Here is a 21703-nt window from a genome sequence, read left to right on the forward strand (position 1 = left end):
AAAGTCTGTACGTTATGCGTGTTTGGGTATCAGAACCTAGTCCAAATTCTGTTATGCGTAGTTATAGTTTAATAAATTCTTGTTAAATAAACACATGGGAAAAAGTGTGGTTCTTGCTATAAAGCATAAGATAAATAACATTCAAATCTCCTTTGTGGAAATTCAAATATATTTAGTTAATTTCTGGCTTTAATTTAGGGCAAATACCTTCTTTTAAACAAATGGTCTGATTGATCCTTAATATTGATGTTTTGACAAATTATGCCTAATCATTTTTGTCTTTTTAATTTTTTAATGTTTTTAGATTATTTCTGTTGATAGAATTTTGAATCAATAATCAGGAGATTCCATTTCTTCCCCAGTATTTCGTTATGTCTAAAAATTGAGTATTTCTTACAGGCCTTTGTGTTGCCACCCTGGGTATTGCAGTACTGATACGAATTTTGACTACATTTCTGATGGTGTGTTTTGCTGGTTTTAACATAAAGGAAAAGATATTTATTTCATTTGCATGGCTTCCAAAGGCCACAGTCCAGGTAATGATGGATCTTAACTCCTATTTCAATATGATCCCTTAAAATTTTGAATAAGAGGGCTTGTCCAAATTTGGTGAACAAAAGTAACTAAAGTTTGATTTATGAAAAGAATTTTTACTAATCTACTCTAAAAGTTTTATTTTTGGTATGCTGATTCCTTTAATATGATGGCTCATTTAAATTTCTTTAGATCTCCAGGGTACAACTGAAAATCCAATAAATCCCTATGTTACTAGAAAGCAGTAGTAGAGGGAGGGAAGAGTTTGAATTTTCATCAGTCAGAGCTTTCTGAATCACCTAGAGATTTTTCGTTTTGATGTCTTCTAAGAAGAGAGTGAAACAGAAATAGCGCGGCCCATGTTAGTGTTTGGAAATACTTCACTGTCAATATGATTGATGATCAGTTATGCTCAACCTCGGTCTTTATATATAATGGAGAAAGATTTATTGAGAAACAACTCAGAAAATGCTTTATTGATTTCCTAGATTATTAGTTAATATTAAATTTTTCAAACTAGCTGTACTTCCTGTCAGTTGTCTCAATCACATGACCCAAAATTTGTGCACTCTAACAAGGCACTAACAGGTGCTTGAAATTATTGACCATGCATTTGGTAGAATACCTATAATTGCTAATTAAATTAGAACTGTATAGATTATCATTTGTTGCAAATAGCCCTGATTGTATTGTATATTTTCAGACTAATTATAGCAAACAAGATTTAACTGTTGCATCCTTGATTATTTTGCAATTATTTAAATATGTAAATTTCTATTTCATGAGATGAAAATCAGATATTTTTAATTTAGGAAACTTTGAGGGTTGTGTATGCTCTGTAACTATATGCCAGATTTGGTGTGGCTATAGGTTTGGGCATTATCCCAGAGAAGTTTTTTTTTCATCAGACTTTGAAAGATGTCTGGGACATAATGGCTAAGAATACTGTGAGGTTTATATGGTACAATAAGTGGAATAGTTTCTCCCTCAGTGTCTCCAGCTTCTACACTACTTCTGGTAACTTTATTAGGTAACTATCAAAATAATTACTCTAGTAGCTTTGGTTTGAAAGATTTGTTTCTAAAGGTTAAAATTTGAAAGACAGCACTTTCCTGCTGTCAAAGCAAATTTATAATAAGGAGAAATTATCTTGGATGTGGTGAATAATGTATGTACTGTGAAGCAAGTATTGTATGGAATTTTCTTTTTTCTTCTTTTGCCACTGCCTAAGAAACAAGACTTTCTTGTATGTTTTTTTCCATATTAGTGTTCTTCAAACTTTTTGGTCCATGACCTGCTGTAAGAAATATATTTTAAATCACAATATATTTTAAATCAGCATACCTACAAACCTCAAAACATACACACACAACGGAGAACTGAAAGAGAAATATACATTGTAATGAGTGCAGTTCTTGCCAAGAATTCTTGAAATGTTGAATTAGTTATGGTACAAGGAACCTGAAATAACAAAGAGCCCTCACATACAGGGACTAAGTGAGATAGATTTTTCCTTCTCTCCCACCAGCAGTCCAGCATGGACACTCCAGAGCTGGCAGGGTGACACTGTCCTCAGCATGTGCCTTCCATCAGTTCACCATTTCTCATCAGGGGGAAGGGGAAAAAGAATGATGTGCAAGTGTCCATTTCTCTTCAGGGAACAATCCAAAAGTAGCATTTATCACTTCTGCTCACCTCTCAGTGGCCAGAACTTAGATATATAGCTTCATCTAGTTGCAAAGAAGGATGAAAAAAAGTCTTGGTTTGGACAGCAATGTGACCAGCTAACACTCAGGAGTTCTAGTTTAGAAGGGAAAAGGGGCATTCAGATATTTGTGGGCAATTAGTAGTCTCTGCCATTGTGTCTCATCCACACCAGCATTCTCTCTTCTGATTCATTGTCCTAGAGGACAACATTGTTGTGTTTTGTGGAATAAGGGAATAACCAGATTGATTAATATATTATTTTCCCAAGTGCACTAATATGGCATTTTGCCTCTAAAAGAAAATGAAGGTTTTCATAATACTTCCCAGTAGAGAAATTTTAAATAAAACATTTCACCAAGACCTAAGGCAAAGAGTTCACCAAATACCTAATAAGATTACCTTCAAGTTTTGACAGTGCCTACCACTTTCAGGTTTCTTTATGTTTAACAATTAGTTTAGCTCTATAGCAATACATATTCTTATGTTTTTTCATTTAAAACTTTGCCATCTTCCAGTAAGTATCACTACACTTTTTTTAAAAGATTGGTATCTGAGCTAACATCTGCTGCCAATCTTCTTTTTTCTTCTTCTTCTTCTCCCCAAAGCCCCTCAGTACACAGTTGTGCATTCTAGTTGTGAGTGCCTCTGGTTGCGCTATGTGGGACGCCGCCTCAGCATGGCCTGATGAGCGGTACCATGTCCACCCCCAAACTAGCAAAACTCTCAGCCGCTGAAGTGGAATATGCAAACTTAACCACTCGGCCACAGGGCTCACTGCACTTTTTCATCTTGTTCTTTTTTAATTCCAGATTCCTGAAGATAAAAGAGTGAGATGACCAGTGACTTTCTTTACTCATAAGGAATTTAGTATACAGAATCGTCTTATAGTCAATTATATCATGAGGCTGTATTTACCTTGTGTTTTGAAATATATTTGCCTGATATTTTTGTAACCCTGCCTTCTGCAACTAAGTACATATGAATCACCATCCCTTCCCCATGCCAGGGCAGGAGAATTTTCAGAATACCAAAACCAATTGCAGTACACTTTGAAAGAAAGAACTTTCTTAGTTGAACAAAAGAACAAGCAGTTTGTTTTTGCAAATGATAAAATAATTCACCTTTTTTCTATGTGCCTGTCTTATATGCCTGTGTCCAACTTTACCATTAAACTTTTACAGGCTGCAATAGGATCCGTGGCCTTGGACACAGCAAGGTCACATGGAGAGAAACAATTAGAAGAATATGGAATGGATGTGTTGACAGTGGCATTTTTGTCCATCCTCATCACAGCCCCAATTGGAAGTCTCCTCATTGGTTTGCTGGGCCCCAGGCTTCTCCAGAAAGCTGCACATCAAAATAATGATGGAGAAGTTCGAGGAGAGCCCTCTGAAGAAGTTTAGAGGTGAAAAGAGAGAATGCTAAATATATGATTAGAAAGCTGTACCAGAGGCTGCTTTTATCAAGATAGATATTGAAATATATAATATTTAAGCTTAAAATGTAACAGAACTTAAAGTGTGGTTATTTCTTTAAACAGCATTTTCAGCCATTACCCTTTCCATGTAGGTGGTAATGTTCTACATTTCTAGCCTGATTTCTCTATCTTCTTCTTTTTGCTTCAAACACTCCATCATTATCTTAATCTGTGTGGGGAGAAATACTCTTTAATGTACTACCACGATATCAGATTAACAGGGGAAAGACCGAGTTCGGTGTGGCGTTCTGCTGGCCAACAGCTCGCTCTGAGTGACTGTTGCCGCCACAGTTTTATGATGCGTGGCCACCTAGCCTCTCATGCCTTGAGTTGTTTTTGGATCCTCTTTTCTTTTTAAATACATTGTAATCTCTCATCAGTTTCTCCCCTCGCTTTCCCTGTTAATCTGCCTCTTCTCCATTTCTGCCCCTCTTACTACCTTTCTGTGAAGTATTGTAACTGATTGGCCCCACCAAAATTTTTATGTACACAAAGTATCTTCATTGGCTCTTCCTCTTGCACCTATTTGGATGACAAAAGCCCTCATTCAACTTCCTGCCTGGCTCCACAGAGTCCCCCACTTCAGTGGCCCCTCTGAGTTTGCCTCCCGCTAAGACGTGCCCTGGTCTAGCCCTTTCTTAGTTGTTTCTTGTGACCCACGTCTTCAGGCTCTTCCTGTTCTCTAGGTGACAGAGAGCCAATTTTCAAATCTATGCCACTCTCAAGAATATCATATTAATCAGGGTAAGTTAAGCTGCTATAATGAAGAAACAAGAAATACAGTACTTAAAAGAAAATGGAAATTTATTTACCTCTCATGAAACTGGCTGCCTGGTCGATGCTGACAGGGTTACTCTGCTCATGAGGTCTACTGAGATTTGTGTCCTTTTTTTTTTCGGAGGAAGATTAGCTAACATCTGCTGCCAATCCTACTCTTTTTGCTGAGGAAGGCTGGCCCTGAGCTAACATCTGTGCCCATCTTCCTCTACTTTATATGTGGGACGCCTGCCACAGCATGGCTTGCCAAGTGGTGCCATGTCCGCACCCAGGATCCGAACCAGCGAACCCTGGGGCCGCCAAAGTGGAATGTGCGAACTTAACCGCTGCGTCACCAGGCCAGCCCCGATTTGTGTCCTTCTGTCTTGATGTTCCGCCACGCCCTAGCTTAGGACACAGGTTGGAAGTAGATCTCTCCCATGTCTCCTTTCTAGCCTTCAGGAAGAAGGAAAAAAGAAAGTCCAAGGCAAGCAATTTATTTTTAAGAAAGTTGTGAGGAAGTTAGACACATCTCTTCTCTTACCTTCTATTGGTGATAACCACACCCAGCTATGAGGAAGCTGAGAAGTGTCTGTCAATAAACATTCACATTCCTATGAAGATGGAAAGATCAGATTTGGGAGTCAGAGGTACCATTGTATTGGGTGTTACCATCACTTAGTAGCATGTTCTTGCATGTTAACAAGGGCTTTCTAAAGATAGTACCTTTGACCAAAAAACTGACTTCTGTGGCAGGAATTTCAGACGTTGTGACATGACAACAGAGATGATATTAGAAGAAAGGCTTATCTGCATAGGTCGTATTTTATCCCACTTATTCAACAGACCATCTTGGCTTTTGTGTATCACCTGTAAGTTTCTCTTTAGTCTAGGTCAACTCCTGCCTAGTTGCTAGAATAATCATGTTTAAATACAGTTTACACCTTTTATCATGCTGTATACCTGAAGCGTTTATTACTTATCACTTCCCATCTAAACTCTTTAATCTAGAACTTGAAGTTGAAGCTAATCTTGAAGGAGATATTAAATACGTATTAAATGAATGAATTAGAATCTTCTGATCCCACCAAGCTGATCTGCATATAGCCTGTCCACTCCTCTCGTCATTAGACTACCATTCCAGCCACTGCCACCATGACTTTCACCCCTGTCCAAAACTAGCTTAATTCTTATTAAGCTAACACAATATGAAGCCTTAACAGGCTTAATTTTTATGTCAGCCTGACACTGGTTACTCCATGGTAATATATTCCCTTAGTGTTTGTGCTGTCAGTTTGGACTGGGTTAATTCATGCCGAAGTTCAGACAGATGTTTCAAACTGCACTTCGTTGGTTAGGTGCCCCTTGGTGGTACCATAAACCGAATGCTCATCTGGTCCTCCACTTTCACAGACTCTGAAACTAGATCCATTCAACAAATACTTACTAAAGGGCTTTGGTGACCCAGGCACATTATTAAGACTAATATTGTTCGTGTCCTTAAGGATCTGACAGTCTGATAGAAGAGAGAGACAATTAAACAAGAGATTGAAGAATGGTGTGATAAGTGCTGTGAGGCAAGAAGTACAGGAGTGCTAGGGAGCTCGCAGCAGGAGCCCCCAGCTAATCCAGGGGGTGGCCTCGGCTGGGACATGGGGGACGATGAGGACCTGGACAGCAAAGGGCACGTGAGACCGAAGGGCGCAGCAGTTAGCGCTCGTTCCCACCTTCACCAGTAGTTTAAGTACCAGGCTTTGAATACTTACTAACTTATACAAAGTACAGTTAGTATAAGTAAATGAGAATGTTATTATAAATATCCAAGTCCCCAAAGAAGTATCAGAAATGGAACTTCAGTGTGAAGAAATAGTTGAAGAGCCCACTAAGCCCCTGCCGATAGCGTGTTCCATTTTGCACAGCAGGCAGCAAGCTCTTTCCTCCCTCTCCTCGGTGGATGGCCACTGTCTAAATCTCTGTGACTCTGTCCAGTACTGGCCTCTGCAGGGCTCACCGTGTGAAGTCTCAGGTTCATCACCACATCCTAAGTCACAGCTCTTGACTTGGTTGGTGAACTCAGAGTTAACTTGATACAGAGTGTTGACTCCCACCAAGCTAATTTACTCCACCCCAACCACAGATAGAAAGGGTTACTTTAACCTCTGGGTGCCTGAAAGAAGGCTGTATGTACCCTACACACACTTCTGTCAGAGGACTTAGAACCTTTTTTCAGTTTTTTTTTTTTTTTTTACAGGTTTGTCTCCTATTAAATCAGCCCCTTAGGGGTGGGAGCCTTGCCTTGGTCATCTTTGAATCCTCAGCACTTTGCACAGGGCATGGAACACAGTAGGCATTTAATAAATGTTTGTTGACCAAATCAGGAGATCCTCTTCCAGTATCAGAAAACTCCTTGCCACTTAAGAGTTCAGATCTTAGACTGCTTCATCTGTCTCAGTCAGCGCGGGCTACTACAGCAAAACACCATAGACGGAGGGGCTTAAACAGCAGACGTTGACTTTCTCACAGTTCTAGACACTTGAAGTCCAACAGGAGGGTGCCAGCACGATTAAGCTCTGATGAGGGCTCTCTTCCTGGCTTGCCGATAGCCTCCTCTCCCTGTGTCCTCACATGGTGGGGAAATAGAGGGGTTTGGGGCAGAGTGTGCAGCCTCTCTGGTCTCTTCTTATAAGACACTAATCCCATCATGAGAGCCCCACCCTCAAGACTCGTCTAAACCTAGTCACCTCCCAAAGGCCCTACCTCTAAATACCATCACACTGGAGGTTAGAATTTGCTGCGACACAATTCAGTCCACAGCAGGGGTGTCAGAGTTCCAAGGATGGTGCTAGATAAACAGAATAAATTCTTGTTCTTCAGTGCCCTTTTCTCCTAGGGCTGGTGTCATCCATCTTCCCTCTGAGAAGCTCTTTTTTTTTTTAAGCAGACTAAGTTTCAGCTCTTTAAGTATTAACTCCAAATAACCCTGATGAGATTTGAGTGTCCTCAAAATTTCCTCAGCCATAGATTTGCAAATGATCTCATCCATTACATTCTTTAAAAATAATATTATTTTTTCTGATTACAAAATAATATATTTCCATTGCAGAAAATTTAGAACACAGAAAAGTGCAAAGAAGAAAACTGAAACTACTCTTAATGTAAACACCCATTTTATGATTCTTTTAAATTTTGCTCTTACAGTTTTGGGAGGTGTCTTATTTTCAGAAAGATATATCATCCACTGAATTAGTTGGGTGAAAGGTAACATAAATACTTTATATTTGAGTTCCGTGAAGATATATAGATTGAAGAATTTTTGTTGTCTATAATGAATGCTAAGCTTTCCAAAAAAATCATTTATTCACCTGGTAATATTCAAATATTCACTTTGCAATGAATAAAACAGACAAATCCCTGCCTTCATGGAGCTTATGTTTTAAAATCCATTCATTCACTCACTCGAAATATTCTCATAACATGCCTACTATGTGCCAGGCATTATGGTTGCTGGGGAATACAGTGATGAACATGATAGTCAAGGGCTCTGTTTGGTGGAACTTGTATTCTAGTTGGGAGATTGACCCTGTGGGGAATACAAATATGAATGAGACATGATACTTGCCTCCAAGAACCTTACAAGAAAATAAAATATGTACAAATAGCTGTAATCCAAAGGAAGGATTCAGAGTCTGAGTGAGGGGAACTTCTTAAAGGAGATGACACTTGAATTGGACCTTCAAGGGTGGCTATGGTTTGCATTGGTGGGTTAATATTAGGGAGTAAGGTGAAGAAAGGATTAAGTAGGTGGAGGGCCAGTATATTAGCAAAGTTTAAAAACAGTAAAGCTTAGGATATAGTAAATGATTGACACTTAAGGTTGATAGAATTAGTGAGAGGTAAGACTGGAAGAGAAGATTGGCACTTAATTCATACCAAATATATCATTAGCCAAATTTCTATTTTTATTGAAGTGCTTTCAGAAGTACAGAACCATTTATATAGAAGATATTTTAAAAACTATTTTTGGGGCCGGCCCCGTGGCTGAGTGGTTAAGTTTGCGTGCTCTGCTGCGGTGGCCCAGGGTTTCGCTGGTTTGGATCCTGGGCGCAGACATGGCACTGCTCGTCAGGCCACATTGAGGCGGCGTCTCAAACTCCACAACTAGAAGGACCTGCAACTAAGATATACACCTATGTACCAGGGGGGATTTGGGGAGATAAAGCAGGGGAAAAAAAAAAAAAAAGATCGGCAACAGTTGTTAGCTCAGGTGCCAATCTTTAAAAAAAAAAACTATTTTCATCATATTAAATTTATTGAAAACTGCTGTCATGAATAAGGTTCTCCTTGTTCCTCAGAAGTTTTTTGCTTTCAGTGGCATTGATGCTAATATAAACAATTTAATTATTTTTAAGTTGCTGTTAATTTTTTACGAGAAAAAATATCAGATGTTTCTTTAGATGTTGTTTAATCCATTATTAGATGTTCATCACATTGTCCTTAAATAAATGAAGGACATTATTTTTTAAACATTTCTGAACGTATTTCTATATGAATAATTTCTGTAGTTCTCCGTAGCAGGTGGGAATTGCTTCATGCCATTTTGGGAGCAAGTAACATCACAAGTGTTAGTTGACTAACTCAAATCTGGCCTGAGCCCTCTGACCTGGTGAGAATTCCAAAACGCCATTTGTTGATGTGCCCTTCACTTCTTTAGATGGACCCGGAAGCACTTCACCTCCAGCAGTCCACTGCATCTGAGGCACAGAGCCGTGCCCTGGAGGTCATCGGACTTCTCTCAAAGGTCCTTCCTCCCAGTATCCTTGGGGATCTACCTGCTTTCCCTTTCCCTACCATGAGAACAAAGCGTTTAACCCTATAAGCACAAAAGACTTTGTCTACTCTTCTAAAACAAGGAGGAAAATAACTTTCCATCTTTGCTGAGATGTCTACACCATGCTGAAGGTGGGAGGGGGTTACAATGAAAAGAGAATTTCTCATTGTCACCCAAGAAAGAGTTGTAATCTGAATCAGACCTTAAGTGATAAATAGGAAAAGGAGAAAGAGAACACTGCCGATAGACAAACTAGAAAAAACACAGAGGCAAAAAGGAGTACTGTCTGCAGGAGGAAAAGTTCGGATTATCACAAGAAAAATTAGATACAAAAGAGCAGTTTGTCCTTCTAAGAAGTTTGGATATTCTCCCATAATAGTTGTTTTTGTCTATATTTTAGGAAGCTTGGAGATTCCATTAGAGGAACCTTATAGACAACCTTTGGGATTGAGAAATCAAGGCTTCTGGGCCCACCTTCAACCAGAGCAGTTCTGCTTTCATTTGTTTCCTATGAAGGTTATTTTGTGAGGGGGGAAAAGCCAAAGGTTCTATACTGATAACAGGATATTGTGTTTACTTTGTACCAAGCCCTATTCCAGACACTTGCCAGGTATCAATTCATTTATTCTCACCACCACATCCTTTACAGTGAGAAAACCGAAGCTCAAAGAGATCATGTAATTGCCGGTGGTCCCATAGCTAAAAAGTGGCAGCGCTGAACTTTGAACCCTGACGGTCATGACCCCACAGACTATGCCCTTTTACGATTGCACTATACTTAAGCTGATTTAAGGGGAAATACGATCTGAGTTTTGATAAATTACTTCTGGCACGTGCAGCCCCTGGCGCTGTTTTTTGGCTAACGGGCTCTGTGACGTCAACTCTGTCCCTGGACTTGTATAACCCAGTAGGTCAATAGTCAGAAAAGACTGAAAACACATCAGGCGGTCCCAGGTGATCCTGGAACCCACGCCTCCGCAAGCCGAGGCGGCCGCCAAGCCACTGGAAGGCGCCGCCGCCGCCAGCCCCGCCCCGCCCCCACCGGCCTGCACCCTCAGGCCCCGCCCCCGACCCCCGACCCCCGACCCCTGCCCCCTGCCCCGCCGGCCGGCCCGCCCGCTCAGGCCCCGCCCCCGCCCCGCCGCCGCCACCCGCCCCGCCCCGCCCCGCCGCCCCCGCCGCGCCCGCGGCCTTCAGCCTGGCCCCGTGACCCTCGCAGAGGTCCGCTCCTGGCTGCTTCTGCCAGAGCGGCGCGCGGTCTCCGCGGCGGTTGCTGGGTGCCAGGGCCGCTCCTGGGGCGGCGGGGGATGCTAAAGGAATTGTAGGTAGGGTCCATTTTTCTCGACACTGCCCCTTTCCAGGCCCCGGGGCACCAGCGCCTCGTCCCCCGCGCTGGTCCCTTCCGGCGGCCGCGGGAACGCCGCTCCCCCTCCATTCGAGGGAGCGCCCGTCTTCTCCCCATGACGCGGGGCACAGCCGCGGACCCCTCCTCTCCCCCGACTCGGTCCTTCACGCCCTCGCGTCCCTCGCATCGCTGCTCCTGTTCGCTGCCTCCTCTCTCTCGTCTTACAGGTACTCACAAGTAAGAAAAAAGCGGGTCTGTCAGTCCAGACCGCACAATCCATTTTATTCAGCGCAGCCTGTTGTACAAATAGTGAATACCTGCACAGGAGCCTTCACGCGCGCCTGTGACTGGAGACGTGGCCCAGGATTGGCTGCTGATGCAGGGAGAGCGCTCCTCCGTGCTCCTTCACCCTGCCCCGCTCCCGGTGTTGGCTTTCTCACAGTGGACCGCGCTGTAGCTCAGTGCGTTTAGAGGATGGGACAGCTGTTGCACATGCACCGTGTGTCAGGCGCATCATTTAGGAGGCCGCCCAAGAGCTCTGCAGGCCCACGCCAGGCCCCTGACGCCCTCCAAGTGTGCCCTGTAGTCTGTGACAGATCAGACGCAGTGATGGAGAGGGCGATTGGCCCGGTGGCACTGAGGGAGGCCACACCCTACTCCCTGGTTTTTCGCAGGGAGGTAAATAGAACTGTTATTTGTGCAATACAAATGCAGAAAATTAACAGATTACTATCACATCTAAAACATTAATGCGCCAAACGTCTTAGTCGTTTGGCACATTATGAAAACCTATGAAATGCTATTCATATTTGTTACTTTCTATGAGTACCAGAATTTATACTTGTGTTTCTGTCAGTTGATTCTCTCTTGTCATAAGCTCCTGCCCATTACCAGACAAAAAGAAAGAGGCAGGTGCAGGGATAGTAATATATAAGGTAACATTTTGATAGCAGTCCTCTTTTTGTGCATAATTTTCATACTCATCCTGTTTATACACTCTGTGAGATAGAGTTAGTTAACAAAACTCCATTTTACTGAAGAGGGAACTACATAATGACATTGAACAGGACCTGGAACATAGTAAAATATGCATTCAGTATATATTTGTTGAAGAGATAAATGGATAAGATTCTCAAGGAGCCATGCCTTATTCACCTTTGTAATCCCGACACCCAGAGCTAAGTCTAGCAATAGTAGCCCCACAAATATGAGTCAGAGAAGTTGAGTGACTTGCTCAGAGATGGGCATATGTCACATCTTTTTAAGGAATCTACTGCTTTGCCAAGCGTTGTGAATACAACGGTAAGGAAGACTGGTAAGATTCCTGTTCTCATGGAGGTTAAATTCTGGTGAACAAAGATAGAAAATAAACAGGTAATATATGAACAAGGAAGTGTTGATAATGGTGAGTGCAGTGAAGAAGTAAAACCGTGTGAAGTGAGAAAGACTAGGGGAGGGGTTACTTTAGATTGATTGGTTAGGGAAGGCCTCTCTGAGGAGCTGACATTTGTGCTGGCCTCAGTGATATAAAAAAGCCAGCCACAGGGGCTGGCCCCGTGGCCGAGTGGTTAAGTTCGCGCACTCCGCAGCAGGCGGCCCAGTGTTTCGTTAGTTCGAATCCTGGGCGTGGACATGGCACTGCTCATCAGACCACGCTGAGGCAGCGTCCCACATGCCACAACTAGAAGAACCCACAACGAAGAATACACAACTATGTACCGGGGGGCTTTGGGGAGAAAAAGGAAAAAATTAAAAAATCTTTAAAAAAAGCCAGCCACAGAAACATTTGGGGCCAGAGGATTTCAGGTAAAGGGAACTTCAATTGCAAAAGCCGTAAGGTATGAAAGAGCTTGACTCTTTCAAGGAACATCATAAAGACCGCTGTAGCTGGAATGTAGAGACAGCGGTACAGGATAAGCATGAAGAGATAGGGAGGGGCGAAATCAGGTAGTGCTCTGAATCAGCCATGGCAATATACCCATGGTATACATTTGGAATGTATGTAAAGTGTGATGAGAAACTAGTACAGAGTGTTTCGGAAGGGAGTAATCTGATTACTTTATGAAAAGGTTTGTTCCACCTGTCATGTGGTGAATGGGTCATAGGGATGGGGAGCAGATTAGTAGCAGAAGACACTTGCAGTAATCCAGGAGGGAAGGAAGGACAGTAGCTTGGGCTAAAGTGGTAGGAAGTAGATGACTGTGAGATAGATTTGGAGGCAGAGCCTACAGACTTGATGATGTTTTAAATATAGAGGTGAGAAAAATAAGGGGAGCTCCTGATTTTCATCTTGAGCTTGAGTGGATGGTTGTGCCCTTTACCAAATGGAAAAGACTAGGGAAGAAATAGTGTGTGTGTGTGTGGGGGGGTATATTCTTGTTTTGCTCACCTTAAGTTTGATGTGCTTATTAGAAATCTAAAGTAATTTGGGAGTCGAGTTCTGTGTAAGGGACGAAAGATAAAAGTTGAGAGTCATCAGCATGTAGGAAAAACTACCTAGAGAAAGTGTGTTTGTAGAGTATTCCAATGATCAGAGGTAACGCCGAGGAAAAGAAGCAACCAAAGGAGATGGAGAAGGAGTATCTGGTGAAGAAAACCTGAAGAGTATGATGACTTAAAAGCCAAGACAACAAAGCATGGCCAATGGTATTGAAACATGCTGAAGAGTCACGTAAATAAAGAGATCTGACCATTGGATTTTGGCAACATATGGTGATGTGCTCTGACAAGCACAATGAAGACGAAACGTGACGTGAAGAAATGGACATAGCACAGACTTCTCAAGATACTTTACTATGAAGAGTTGAGAAACGGAGGTAACAGAGGAATATGTGGGGTCAAATTAGGGTCTTAAAGATGGGGATAAAAAGGCTGATGGGAACGATCCAGTAGAGAGGGGGAAAAATTATAGTATAACAGAGAATGTGTATATTAGAGGAGTAAAGTCTTTGAGGAAACAAGAAGGAATAGGATCCAAAGAACTTGTATGAAGTATTGGCTTAGAAATATGAACATAAAATTTACAGTAATAGGAAGAAAGGTAATGAGTATAAGTAGAGATGCAGGTGGATGGGTAGATTCAGTGATTAGAAGGTGAGAGAGTTTCTGCCTGATATTGATTCACTTTTTCTCAATGAATTATGAGCATGATCAGTAAGAGGAGACTAGGGATGTTTGGGTAGGCAGTTTAAGGGGCAAAGGGAAAGTAGAAAATAATCATTGGGAGGACAGAAGGCAATCATACTTGTCTTAGTCTGGGACGCTGTTATAAAAATACCATAGGCTTATAAAACAACAGAAATTTAAGAATTTTTTTTTCTCTAAGTATACTTTTTTGGTGAGGAAGATTGGTCCTGAGCTAACATCTGTTGCCAGTCTTCCTCCTTTTATCTTTTTTCCTCCCCACAGCCCCAGGACATAGTTGTATATGCTAGTCATAGGTCATTCTAGTTCTTCTATGTGGGATGCTGCCACAGCACGGCCTGATCATAGGTCCACACCCAGGATCCAAACTGGCAAACCCCAGGCCACTGAAGTGGAGCACACGAACCGAACCACTCAACCCTGGGGCTGGCCCCTAAACAACAGAAATTTATTTCTCACAGTTCTAAAGGCTAGGAAGTCCAAGATCAAGGTGCCAGCCTATCTGCTGTCTGCTGAGGGCCCAATTCCTGGTCCATGGATGGCCAAAAGGGGCAAGGGAGCTCTCAGGGTCTCTTTTAATAAGAGCCTTAATCCCATTCGTGAGGGCTCTGCCCTCATCACATGATCACCTCCCAAAGGCCCCACCTTCTAACACCATCACGTTGGGGGTTAGGATTTCAGCCTAAGGATTTTGAGAAGACACAAACATTCAGTATATAGTAATACTAGAGGAGCATGGTAGCATCGCTGGGCTCGATGGAGTGGCCATTTGATATTTGTGGCCTTCTGAGTGTGTGGCTGAGATAGGGTGGAAAAAAAGATGATAGGAGCCAAGGAGATCAGGAGCTGAAAGACCAGAGTGTGGGGTGGGTAGACTGCCTGGGGATTAGTGGTTAGGTTCGTAGCTAAACTAGTTCTTGAACCCAATCTCCTGACTTTGCAGCTCAGTGGGTTACCATTTTACTGAGAAGTGATTCAGATCATTACTCTTTTGTGCCACTTACCCTTCTAGTTAATATAAAAATAAAAAAGTAATTGTGGCCTGATTTTTTTTGGTCCATATATCCAAATTCTAGACTTCATAGGCTGGTGCTTCTGTCTCTCTTGTCCCTTTAATATTTACTTGTTAAATTTTTTGGCTTGGTTTTCCTGGTGTTGTGGGGTGTTTTTTTTTTAACCATTTCCATCAATATGTGTTTATTAAAGTACAGAAGCCTACCTCTTAAATGATAAAGGGAAGGTGAAGGATGAGATTTGGAAATCTCGTTGCCTGTAGAGCTGGGATGACCAGTGACAGGGAGGCCTGATCTGTGTTCACTCTAATAACAATCGTAATAATGGCATTTGGATAGCCCTTTACATTTTGTGCTATGCTTTTATTTTCTCATATCTCATTTGACTTTGTAACTAACTTTTTCAGATGAGGAAACTGAGGCTCAGAGGGGTTAAGGCTCTTGGCCATGGACACAGCCTAGTAAGCGGCAGCATTATTACACTGTTCTGATACTGAGGCTCACGTTTTTCACTGCAGAAATTTGCCTAAGTGTTTACACTCCATTATATCCAAAGTGATATCAAAGAAAAACTCTGCTAGGTAGAAAGTAATGGCTGGGTGCAGTCCTCTTACAATGCAAAAATTGTTTGTATATGTTTAAAATCCAACAGTTAATGAGATTAGATATTTATCTACCATCCACTGTGTTAGGTAATTCAAAGAACTCGGAAATGATTATGAAATTTAAACTGGTAGGGAAATAGATGGAAATGCAAGTCATTAAGAGACATTTCTTGGACCGTCTCCCACATACCTTATGTGCTTACACAATACCCTGAATTGACTAAATTCTATATGCAGAGGAGAATGCAGTACCAGTGACATAGCGGACTCTCAGTGAATATTTGTCAAATAAAAGAATGATAATAGTTAAACAAGCAATTACAGTAGTAAGGTGGATGCTGTGAGAAGGGGTAGATGCTATGATAAGGATGCATCCTGGGGGCCGGCCAGGTGGCATAATGCTTAAGTTTGCACACTCCCCTTTGGTGGCCTGGGGTTCACAAGTTCGGATCCCAGGCATGGACCTATACACTGCTCATCAAACCATGGTGTGGCAGCATCCCAGATACAAAATACAGGAAGACTGGCACAGATGTTAGCTCAGTGGCAATCTTCTTCAAGCAAAAAGAGGAAGATTGGCAACAGATATTGGCTCAGGGCCAATCTTCCTCACCCCCCAAAAGAAAAAAAAAAAAAGAATGCAAAGTGAAGAGAGCTTCCACAAGAAGGACTTCTTACACTGACATAGAGTTTGCTGAGCAAAAAGCAGGGGTGTGGGGTTAGAAGGCAGCATACAGAATGTAAAGTCTCAGAGATGTGATGCATGGCAAGTTTGAAGAACTGAAATTTCATATGCCTGAAGTTTAGAATGTTAAGTGAAGAATGAAGAGATAGGCAGGGACAAGGTTAGCCCTTATTACAGAGGGCTCTGTAAGCTATGTTTAAGGAATTTGGACATTTTTCTTCTATGGGAAGCCATTGATGAATATTAAGCAGGAAGTTCTCATAATTGCCCTACATTTTAGAAGATTACTCTGGATTGTGGAAATTACACTGGGGAGGACCAAGACTGGAGGCCCTTATGGTGTTTTGGGGGAAAGGTGCTTATGGCCTGGACTGAAATAATGGCAATTTATATGGAGAGAGATGGACAAAGTTTTTAAATATTTAGGAGCCTGATTTAACATGATCGAGTAACTCAGTGGATGTCAGCAAGGAGGGGTAGTGCATAGAAGGAATGACTCCTCGGTTTCTAGTTTGAGCAACTAGGTAGATGGTGGCTCCAATCTCTAAGACAGGAAATTCTCTGAAGAAGGAATAGGTTTGGTGGGGAAAGGTCTTGAATTCAGTTGTGCGTATGTTGAGCTTAAGATACTTGTAAAGACAATCAGGTAGAGATATCCAATGAATAGTTAAATATGCTAGTCAGAATCTCAAGAGAGCTTCTCTAGGCCAGGCTCATTAGCATACTGGTCACCATTAGAGCCACAGGAGTGAAATACATTGCTTAAGAAATGTATGGAGAGCAAGAAGAGAAGAGGGCATAGGGCAGAATGCCGAGGAAGTCTAACATTTCAGTGCGCATTGAGGAATGGACAGAGGAAAAGAAGCCTGTAAAGAAGACCAAGAAGGGACAAGCAGAGGGAGAAGGAAGACAGAGCAAGTGACAAAATGATGTAAGAATTCCAAAGGGGAAGACGACTGCCAGTTTGGTGGTACACCTGCAGGAAGCTTTCCTTGGAGTGACCCTCAAGCGATAGACAGATATCATTTACAAAGAAGAGATGCGGTGGGAAGGTATTCCGAGCAAATAAAAGAAAACAAATAATGCGTGGGAGAACATGTAACAGTTTAATTGACTGAAATGCAGGGTCCAGAGAACTCAAGAGAAAGCTGACAAGATAGTTTGTGCCATGTTGTGGAAAACAGATTCTGGGTAAGTTGTTGGCAACTGTTCTATAGGTGAGAAAAACCAATGTGTTTGGTGCTAAGGGAAAGAGAATAATATAAAGCATACTCTGAACCGTGGAATGCCATTTTATTGTGGAAACAAGATCTAGGCACTTGAAAAGAATATAAATTCAAGATAATATCTGATTATTGAGAACAAACACCAAATACTATAGGAATTTTAACAGTAGCAAAGTCTATTTGAATTGGAATAGTAGTTTTGCCCAGAGTTGTATTTTTCTGATTGAACAATAATGCCAGCTAGTCATTATCTTAAAAAAGAAAAAATAGATCTAGTTTGAATGCTCTTTATAAAGAATATTCTGTTTGTGGGTATGACTCTCAAATTCATTTGTTAAAAGATTTATACTGTAGTTGTTTTTAGTTGATGACCTTTGATGTAAACTCAGACTTGTCTGAAAGACAGCAACAGTTCCAAAGACTTCAAAGGAATACAGCCTCACAAACACAGAATTGATGCACATTGATTTGATTTTGGAATGCTGATACAACCTTGCATACCTGAATAAATTTCCTCTTTGTCCTGGTGTATGATTGTTTTACATTGTTGGCTTCAGTTTTCTAATATTTGTAGAAGACAGTAATTGCTCATTTCTGAGACTTGCTGTTCTCAAGTTTTCCCTACTTTTAAACTCTAGTTTTGCTTTTAGGGTACTGCTGGGCTCATAAGATGAGTTGGAAAGTGTTGTCTCTGGTTATATTTTCTGGAACAGATTGTTGGGAGCACTAGGTTTCTGGAGGGAGACCTGGCTGAGGCCCTAAAAGCTGCATCCCACAGCTTTCCCCTTGGATAGGCAACAAGCAGGAAATGGTATTCGGAGTCAGGGACCAGAAGCCCAGGGGGATCCAGTCTAGGTCAGAGGTGAACAGGGAGCCCCTAGTGGGCCCGAGAAGGAAGAGTCCTGCCTGCCCATGGTCCATGTCCACAGGACCTTCCTCTGGCCTCGTCCTCTCTATGTGCACGTTTTGAGCTTTTGACGGTATTTTCCCCACTTAGAGCTGAAGCCATTGCGGAGACTGAATCAGAAAACAAGGTCCTAATCTATGTGCAAGAGAAACCGGGAAAATGTTCCCTCTTCCGGCAGAGTGTCGAAAGGCAGCCACTGTCCTGGGCAGGACGTGTGCTAGGGACAGGCACGTGCTAGTTTGACAGACACGCCCAGCTTAGTGGTTGTGGCTCTGCCTGAGAAAACGCCTCCAACCGCTTAGTCCCAAGAGGTCGGAGGGGCCCTCTCTGCTCCTGGACAGGGTGAACCACACTGCAATGATCCTGTCCTCGGCGGGAGGGGCACTTGGGCACGTCCTTCAGTAGCCAGGGAGGGGACTGGCACTTCTCCCTTCTCCACATAAACTGAGCCGCTCACTCTGGGAGATTTCTAAATTCGAGGAGGAATGTGAGTTTCTGGATCTGGTTTCCATGAGCGCTGCGAGCGAAAGACTCACACCTCCACTCCCAGGATTAGAAGGAAGCAACAATTTAATATAATACTCAAACGGAGCATTTACCATTGACAACAAAATATGGCCCCGCCAAATAGGGAAATAGGTGCTGGGCAAAAGGGGGGAGGGGGAAGAGGGGTTGGTGCCTTCCCTCGTGGCCAACAGGGGACCCCAAGAAACGGATCACAAAGTTCTCCTCATCAGAATCAGGGGAGGTGGCCCTGTGCACCCTGAGTATCAACGCTGTGTCCCCGCTGTAGCTCAGCTGGTCTCAGGAGGGTCATCGACCACCACCACTGGGCCCTTGGTTGGGGGTCTGGTGTCTGGAGAAAGAGAGGCATTTCCTGAGCGGCCTGCCCTGGAACCACAGTGCACACCGCATCCCGGCCCCCACTGCGCTCTGTGCTCCAGCCCTGTGCTCAGTGCTCAGTCAGCCAACAGCACCCCATCTGTCCCTGACACAGGGGCTGATATTTAGCGTCACCCACTTCACAGAGGAGGAAACCAGTCCCAGAAACGTGAGTGCAATCGCCCAGGACGGGACTGCTCAGCAGTGGAGCTGGAACCCAGGGCCAGCTGTCTGCCTCCCCAGGCCCACGCTCAGCCTGAATGTTTCCTGAGCCCATGGTTTCATCCACTGCCGGTCTGGACACTCACTCTGGCCTGAGCGGTTCTTCTTGCCTTTGAAGAAGAGTCGAATCTTTCTGACCCAGTGGTATCGGGGCTCCAGCTGGCAGGACAGGCTGTAGCTACGGGACAGAGCGGAGCTGGGAGCTCTCAGGAGCCACACATCACATGTGCGTCCTGGAGCCTGCCAGCAGCTGGGGTCGAAGGGCCCCAGGGGTCGCCATGCAGTCAGATCAGGGGCTGACCATGGAGCAACGGCCATGGGCTCTGGAGCTGGTCAGCAGAGAGAGGCTGCCCTGCCTTCCCCCAACTCCTGACCCGACTCACCTCTCCTCCTTGCTCAGGGGCTCCACGGCCTGGAACCAGGCCCCAAAGTGCTCGTCGGGCTGCACGGTGTACAGATTTGCAGCCTCCTGGAGCAGCTCGATCTCGTCCATCAGTTTGAATTGCTAGGACAGAGCAAGCACAGGATGCCCACAGGGCCTGAGTGGGGGACACTGCAGGGCTCGTGGAGGGGGTGAGGAAGGGGGCAAGGGGCCAGTCTGGGGCCTTTGCCCACTTGGGAGCCCTCCCTCCCTGCGATTCCAGTCAGGGCTTGCCTGCTCTCACACTTGGCCCAAAATAGCTCCTCCTCCAGGAAGGAGTCTTTGATGCCAGCCCTTCCCCCACCCGCCAATGCCATAGGATCCCTAGCTCTGTATATCGAAGTGGGCAAATAAATGTTCCACCCTGGGGATTGGGCCAGAGGGGGTCCTGCCCACTGCGGGGGGGGGTCTCTGATTTCCAACCCCCACCCTCCCCACCGGGAGGCCGCAGCCGCTTACCTCATTCCATTTCCGACAGTTGAGCACATTGCCCTGGAAAGCAGACAGCCGCAGTCCATCAGAAACAGCCCCCTGGGGCCAGCACTAGGCCCCGTCCACACCTCTTGCAATGTTGCACTACTGCCAGTGGGCAGGCCCATCCAGAGCCCGGACTTGGACCTGGGCCAGTCTCTGGGCTCCAGAGCAGGGGGCGCAGAGCAACTGAGGCAACAGACCTTGTGACCCAACCCTCTCTGATGACACGTGGGGAGACTCAGGCCTCAGGCAGGAAGGGACAGCTCAGCGTCTGATGTGCTTCCTGACTGGGAGGGGCCCGACTTCTCTTCCCTCACTGGCAGGGCCAGAGGGAGACGCTGAGTCCAGCTCAGACACCACCTCCTGCGGCCACACAGTCAGGCAGCTCTGAGCCTCATCAGCCCAGGGAACCTGGACGGTGGCTTATGCAGAGCCTGCATCACCCACTGGGGAGATGGGCCTGACACCCCAACTCCCACACGAGGCTGGAGGCCCTGCTGAGAGGACCTTTGCCAAACGCAGAGAGCTCAGGGCTCAGGACAGGACTCTCTCCTCCCCACCCTCAGGAGCCTGAGCCCCCGGACCCACCTCCGGGCTCACTCACCTCCACATAATCCTCCATCGTAGCGTCCAGCAGCTCCAGGGAATGGAAGAACGTCACCAGGGAGGGGACGACACCCTGTGCCGCCATCGGGATGGGCATGGCGATGAGCTCCCGCTCTCAGGTGCCCCCATGAACCTTCCCCTGAAACCCCTCAGCCCAGCCTCCTGCCCACCCCACGCTCCCACACAGAGCAGCCTAGGATCCTCGGGACACCCCAACACACACAATTCCCTCCCCCGCTCCCCGCCAGGAACACCAAACTCCATCAGTCAAGTCCCAGGGCTGGCTGTTGGCCCCTCCCAGGGGCAGTGGCCCCTGCCCTTCCCCACCCCAAATCTGCCCTGCTGCCAGCCCTTCCAGGCCTCCTCCTGCTCACTGCCACTGCAGGCCCGTCATGCTTGGCAGCCACAGCAGATTCGCCTGAGGAGGAAGGCCCCTCTCCTGAGGGAGGTCTCCAGCTGGGAGGGGGAGCCCCCTCTCCTCTGACTCCTAGGCCCCTCCCCCACAGTCACCCTCACCTGCTGCCGCTGCCTCTCCTGGGCTCCCTGGCGGGCCCTCTCTGCAGTCTTTAACACGGAGGTCGCCTCCTGTCGGGGCCGAGGACAGGGTCAGTGCGCCCATACTCCCCTCCGCATGTCCCCCAAGGCCCCTGATCTCAGACCCTGGCCATCGGCTCCAGTCCCCTGCTGCCTCTGCTGCTCCCACCTCCAGGGTGCTCTGATTCTAGACCAGTCCCAGCTCCAGGACTCAGCCCTGTGTGACCTTGGGCCTGCCCAGGCCTCCCTGGCCCTCTTTCCTCAGCTGAAAAGTGTGAGGAGAACGTCACCTGCTTCCAGGAGTCTCCTGAGGACTCAGAGTCATCTGCGTGTCATC

The 21703-nt window shown here is 44.9% G+C and overlaps 2 protein-coding genes across 11 annotated transcripts in view; one reads left to right on the forward strand and one right to left on the reverse strand.

Annotated features, from left to right (window-relative positions):
- LOC123284050 (sodium/hydrogen exchanger 9B2) overlaps window positions 1–3753 on the forward strand; it is a 55161-nt gene extending 51408 nt beyond the window's left edge. For 8 of the 10 annotated variants that reach the window (XR_011500259.1, XM_070503465.1, XM_070503471.1 and 5 more), the window contains 2 exons: window positions 400–536; window positions 3423–3753. Coding sequence is in view for 9 of the 10 variants with exons in the window: in XM_070503465.1 (XP_070359566.1) it covers window positions 400–536; window positions 3423–3644 (359 nt within the window). In the remaining variant the exon portion in view is untranslated. The remainder of the gene's footprint in view (window positions 1–399; window positions 537–3422) is intronic. The other 2 variants (XM_070503468.1, XM_070503467.1) reach the window with 1 other exon arrangement.
- A 15026-nt stretch (window positions 3754–18779) lies between these two features.
- Window positions 18780–20534, reverse strand: LOC139043202 (ral guanine nucleotide dissociation stimulator-like). The gene is made up of 4 exons (XM_070503492.1): window positions 20212–20534; window positions 19715–19836; window positions 19418–19509; window positions 18780–19083 (listed from the first exon to the last, which is right to left on the reverse strand). The coding sequence occupies exons 2-4, from the start codon at window positions 19822–19824 to the stop codon at window positions 19022–19024; spliced, it is 264 nt and encodes an 87-aa protein (XP_070359593.1). The 5' UTR covers window positions 19825–19836; window positions 20212–20534; the 3' UTR covers window positions 18780–19021.
- Window positions 20535–21703: the final 1169 nt, after the last annotated feature.

This window comes from Equus asinus, unplaced genomic scaffold, assembly GCF_041296235.1.
Source record: "Equus asinus isolate D_3611 breed Donkey unplaced genomic scaffold, EquAss-T2T_v2 contig_193, whole genome shotgun sequence".
Lineage (NCBI taxonomy): Eukaryota > Metazoa > Chordata > Mammalia > Perissodactyla > Equidae > Equus > Equus asinus.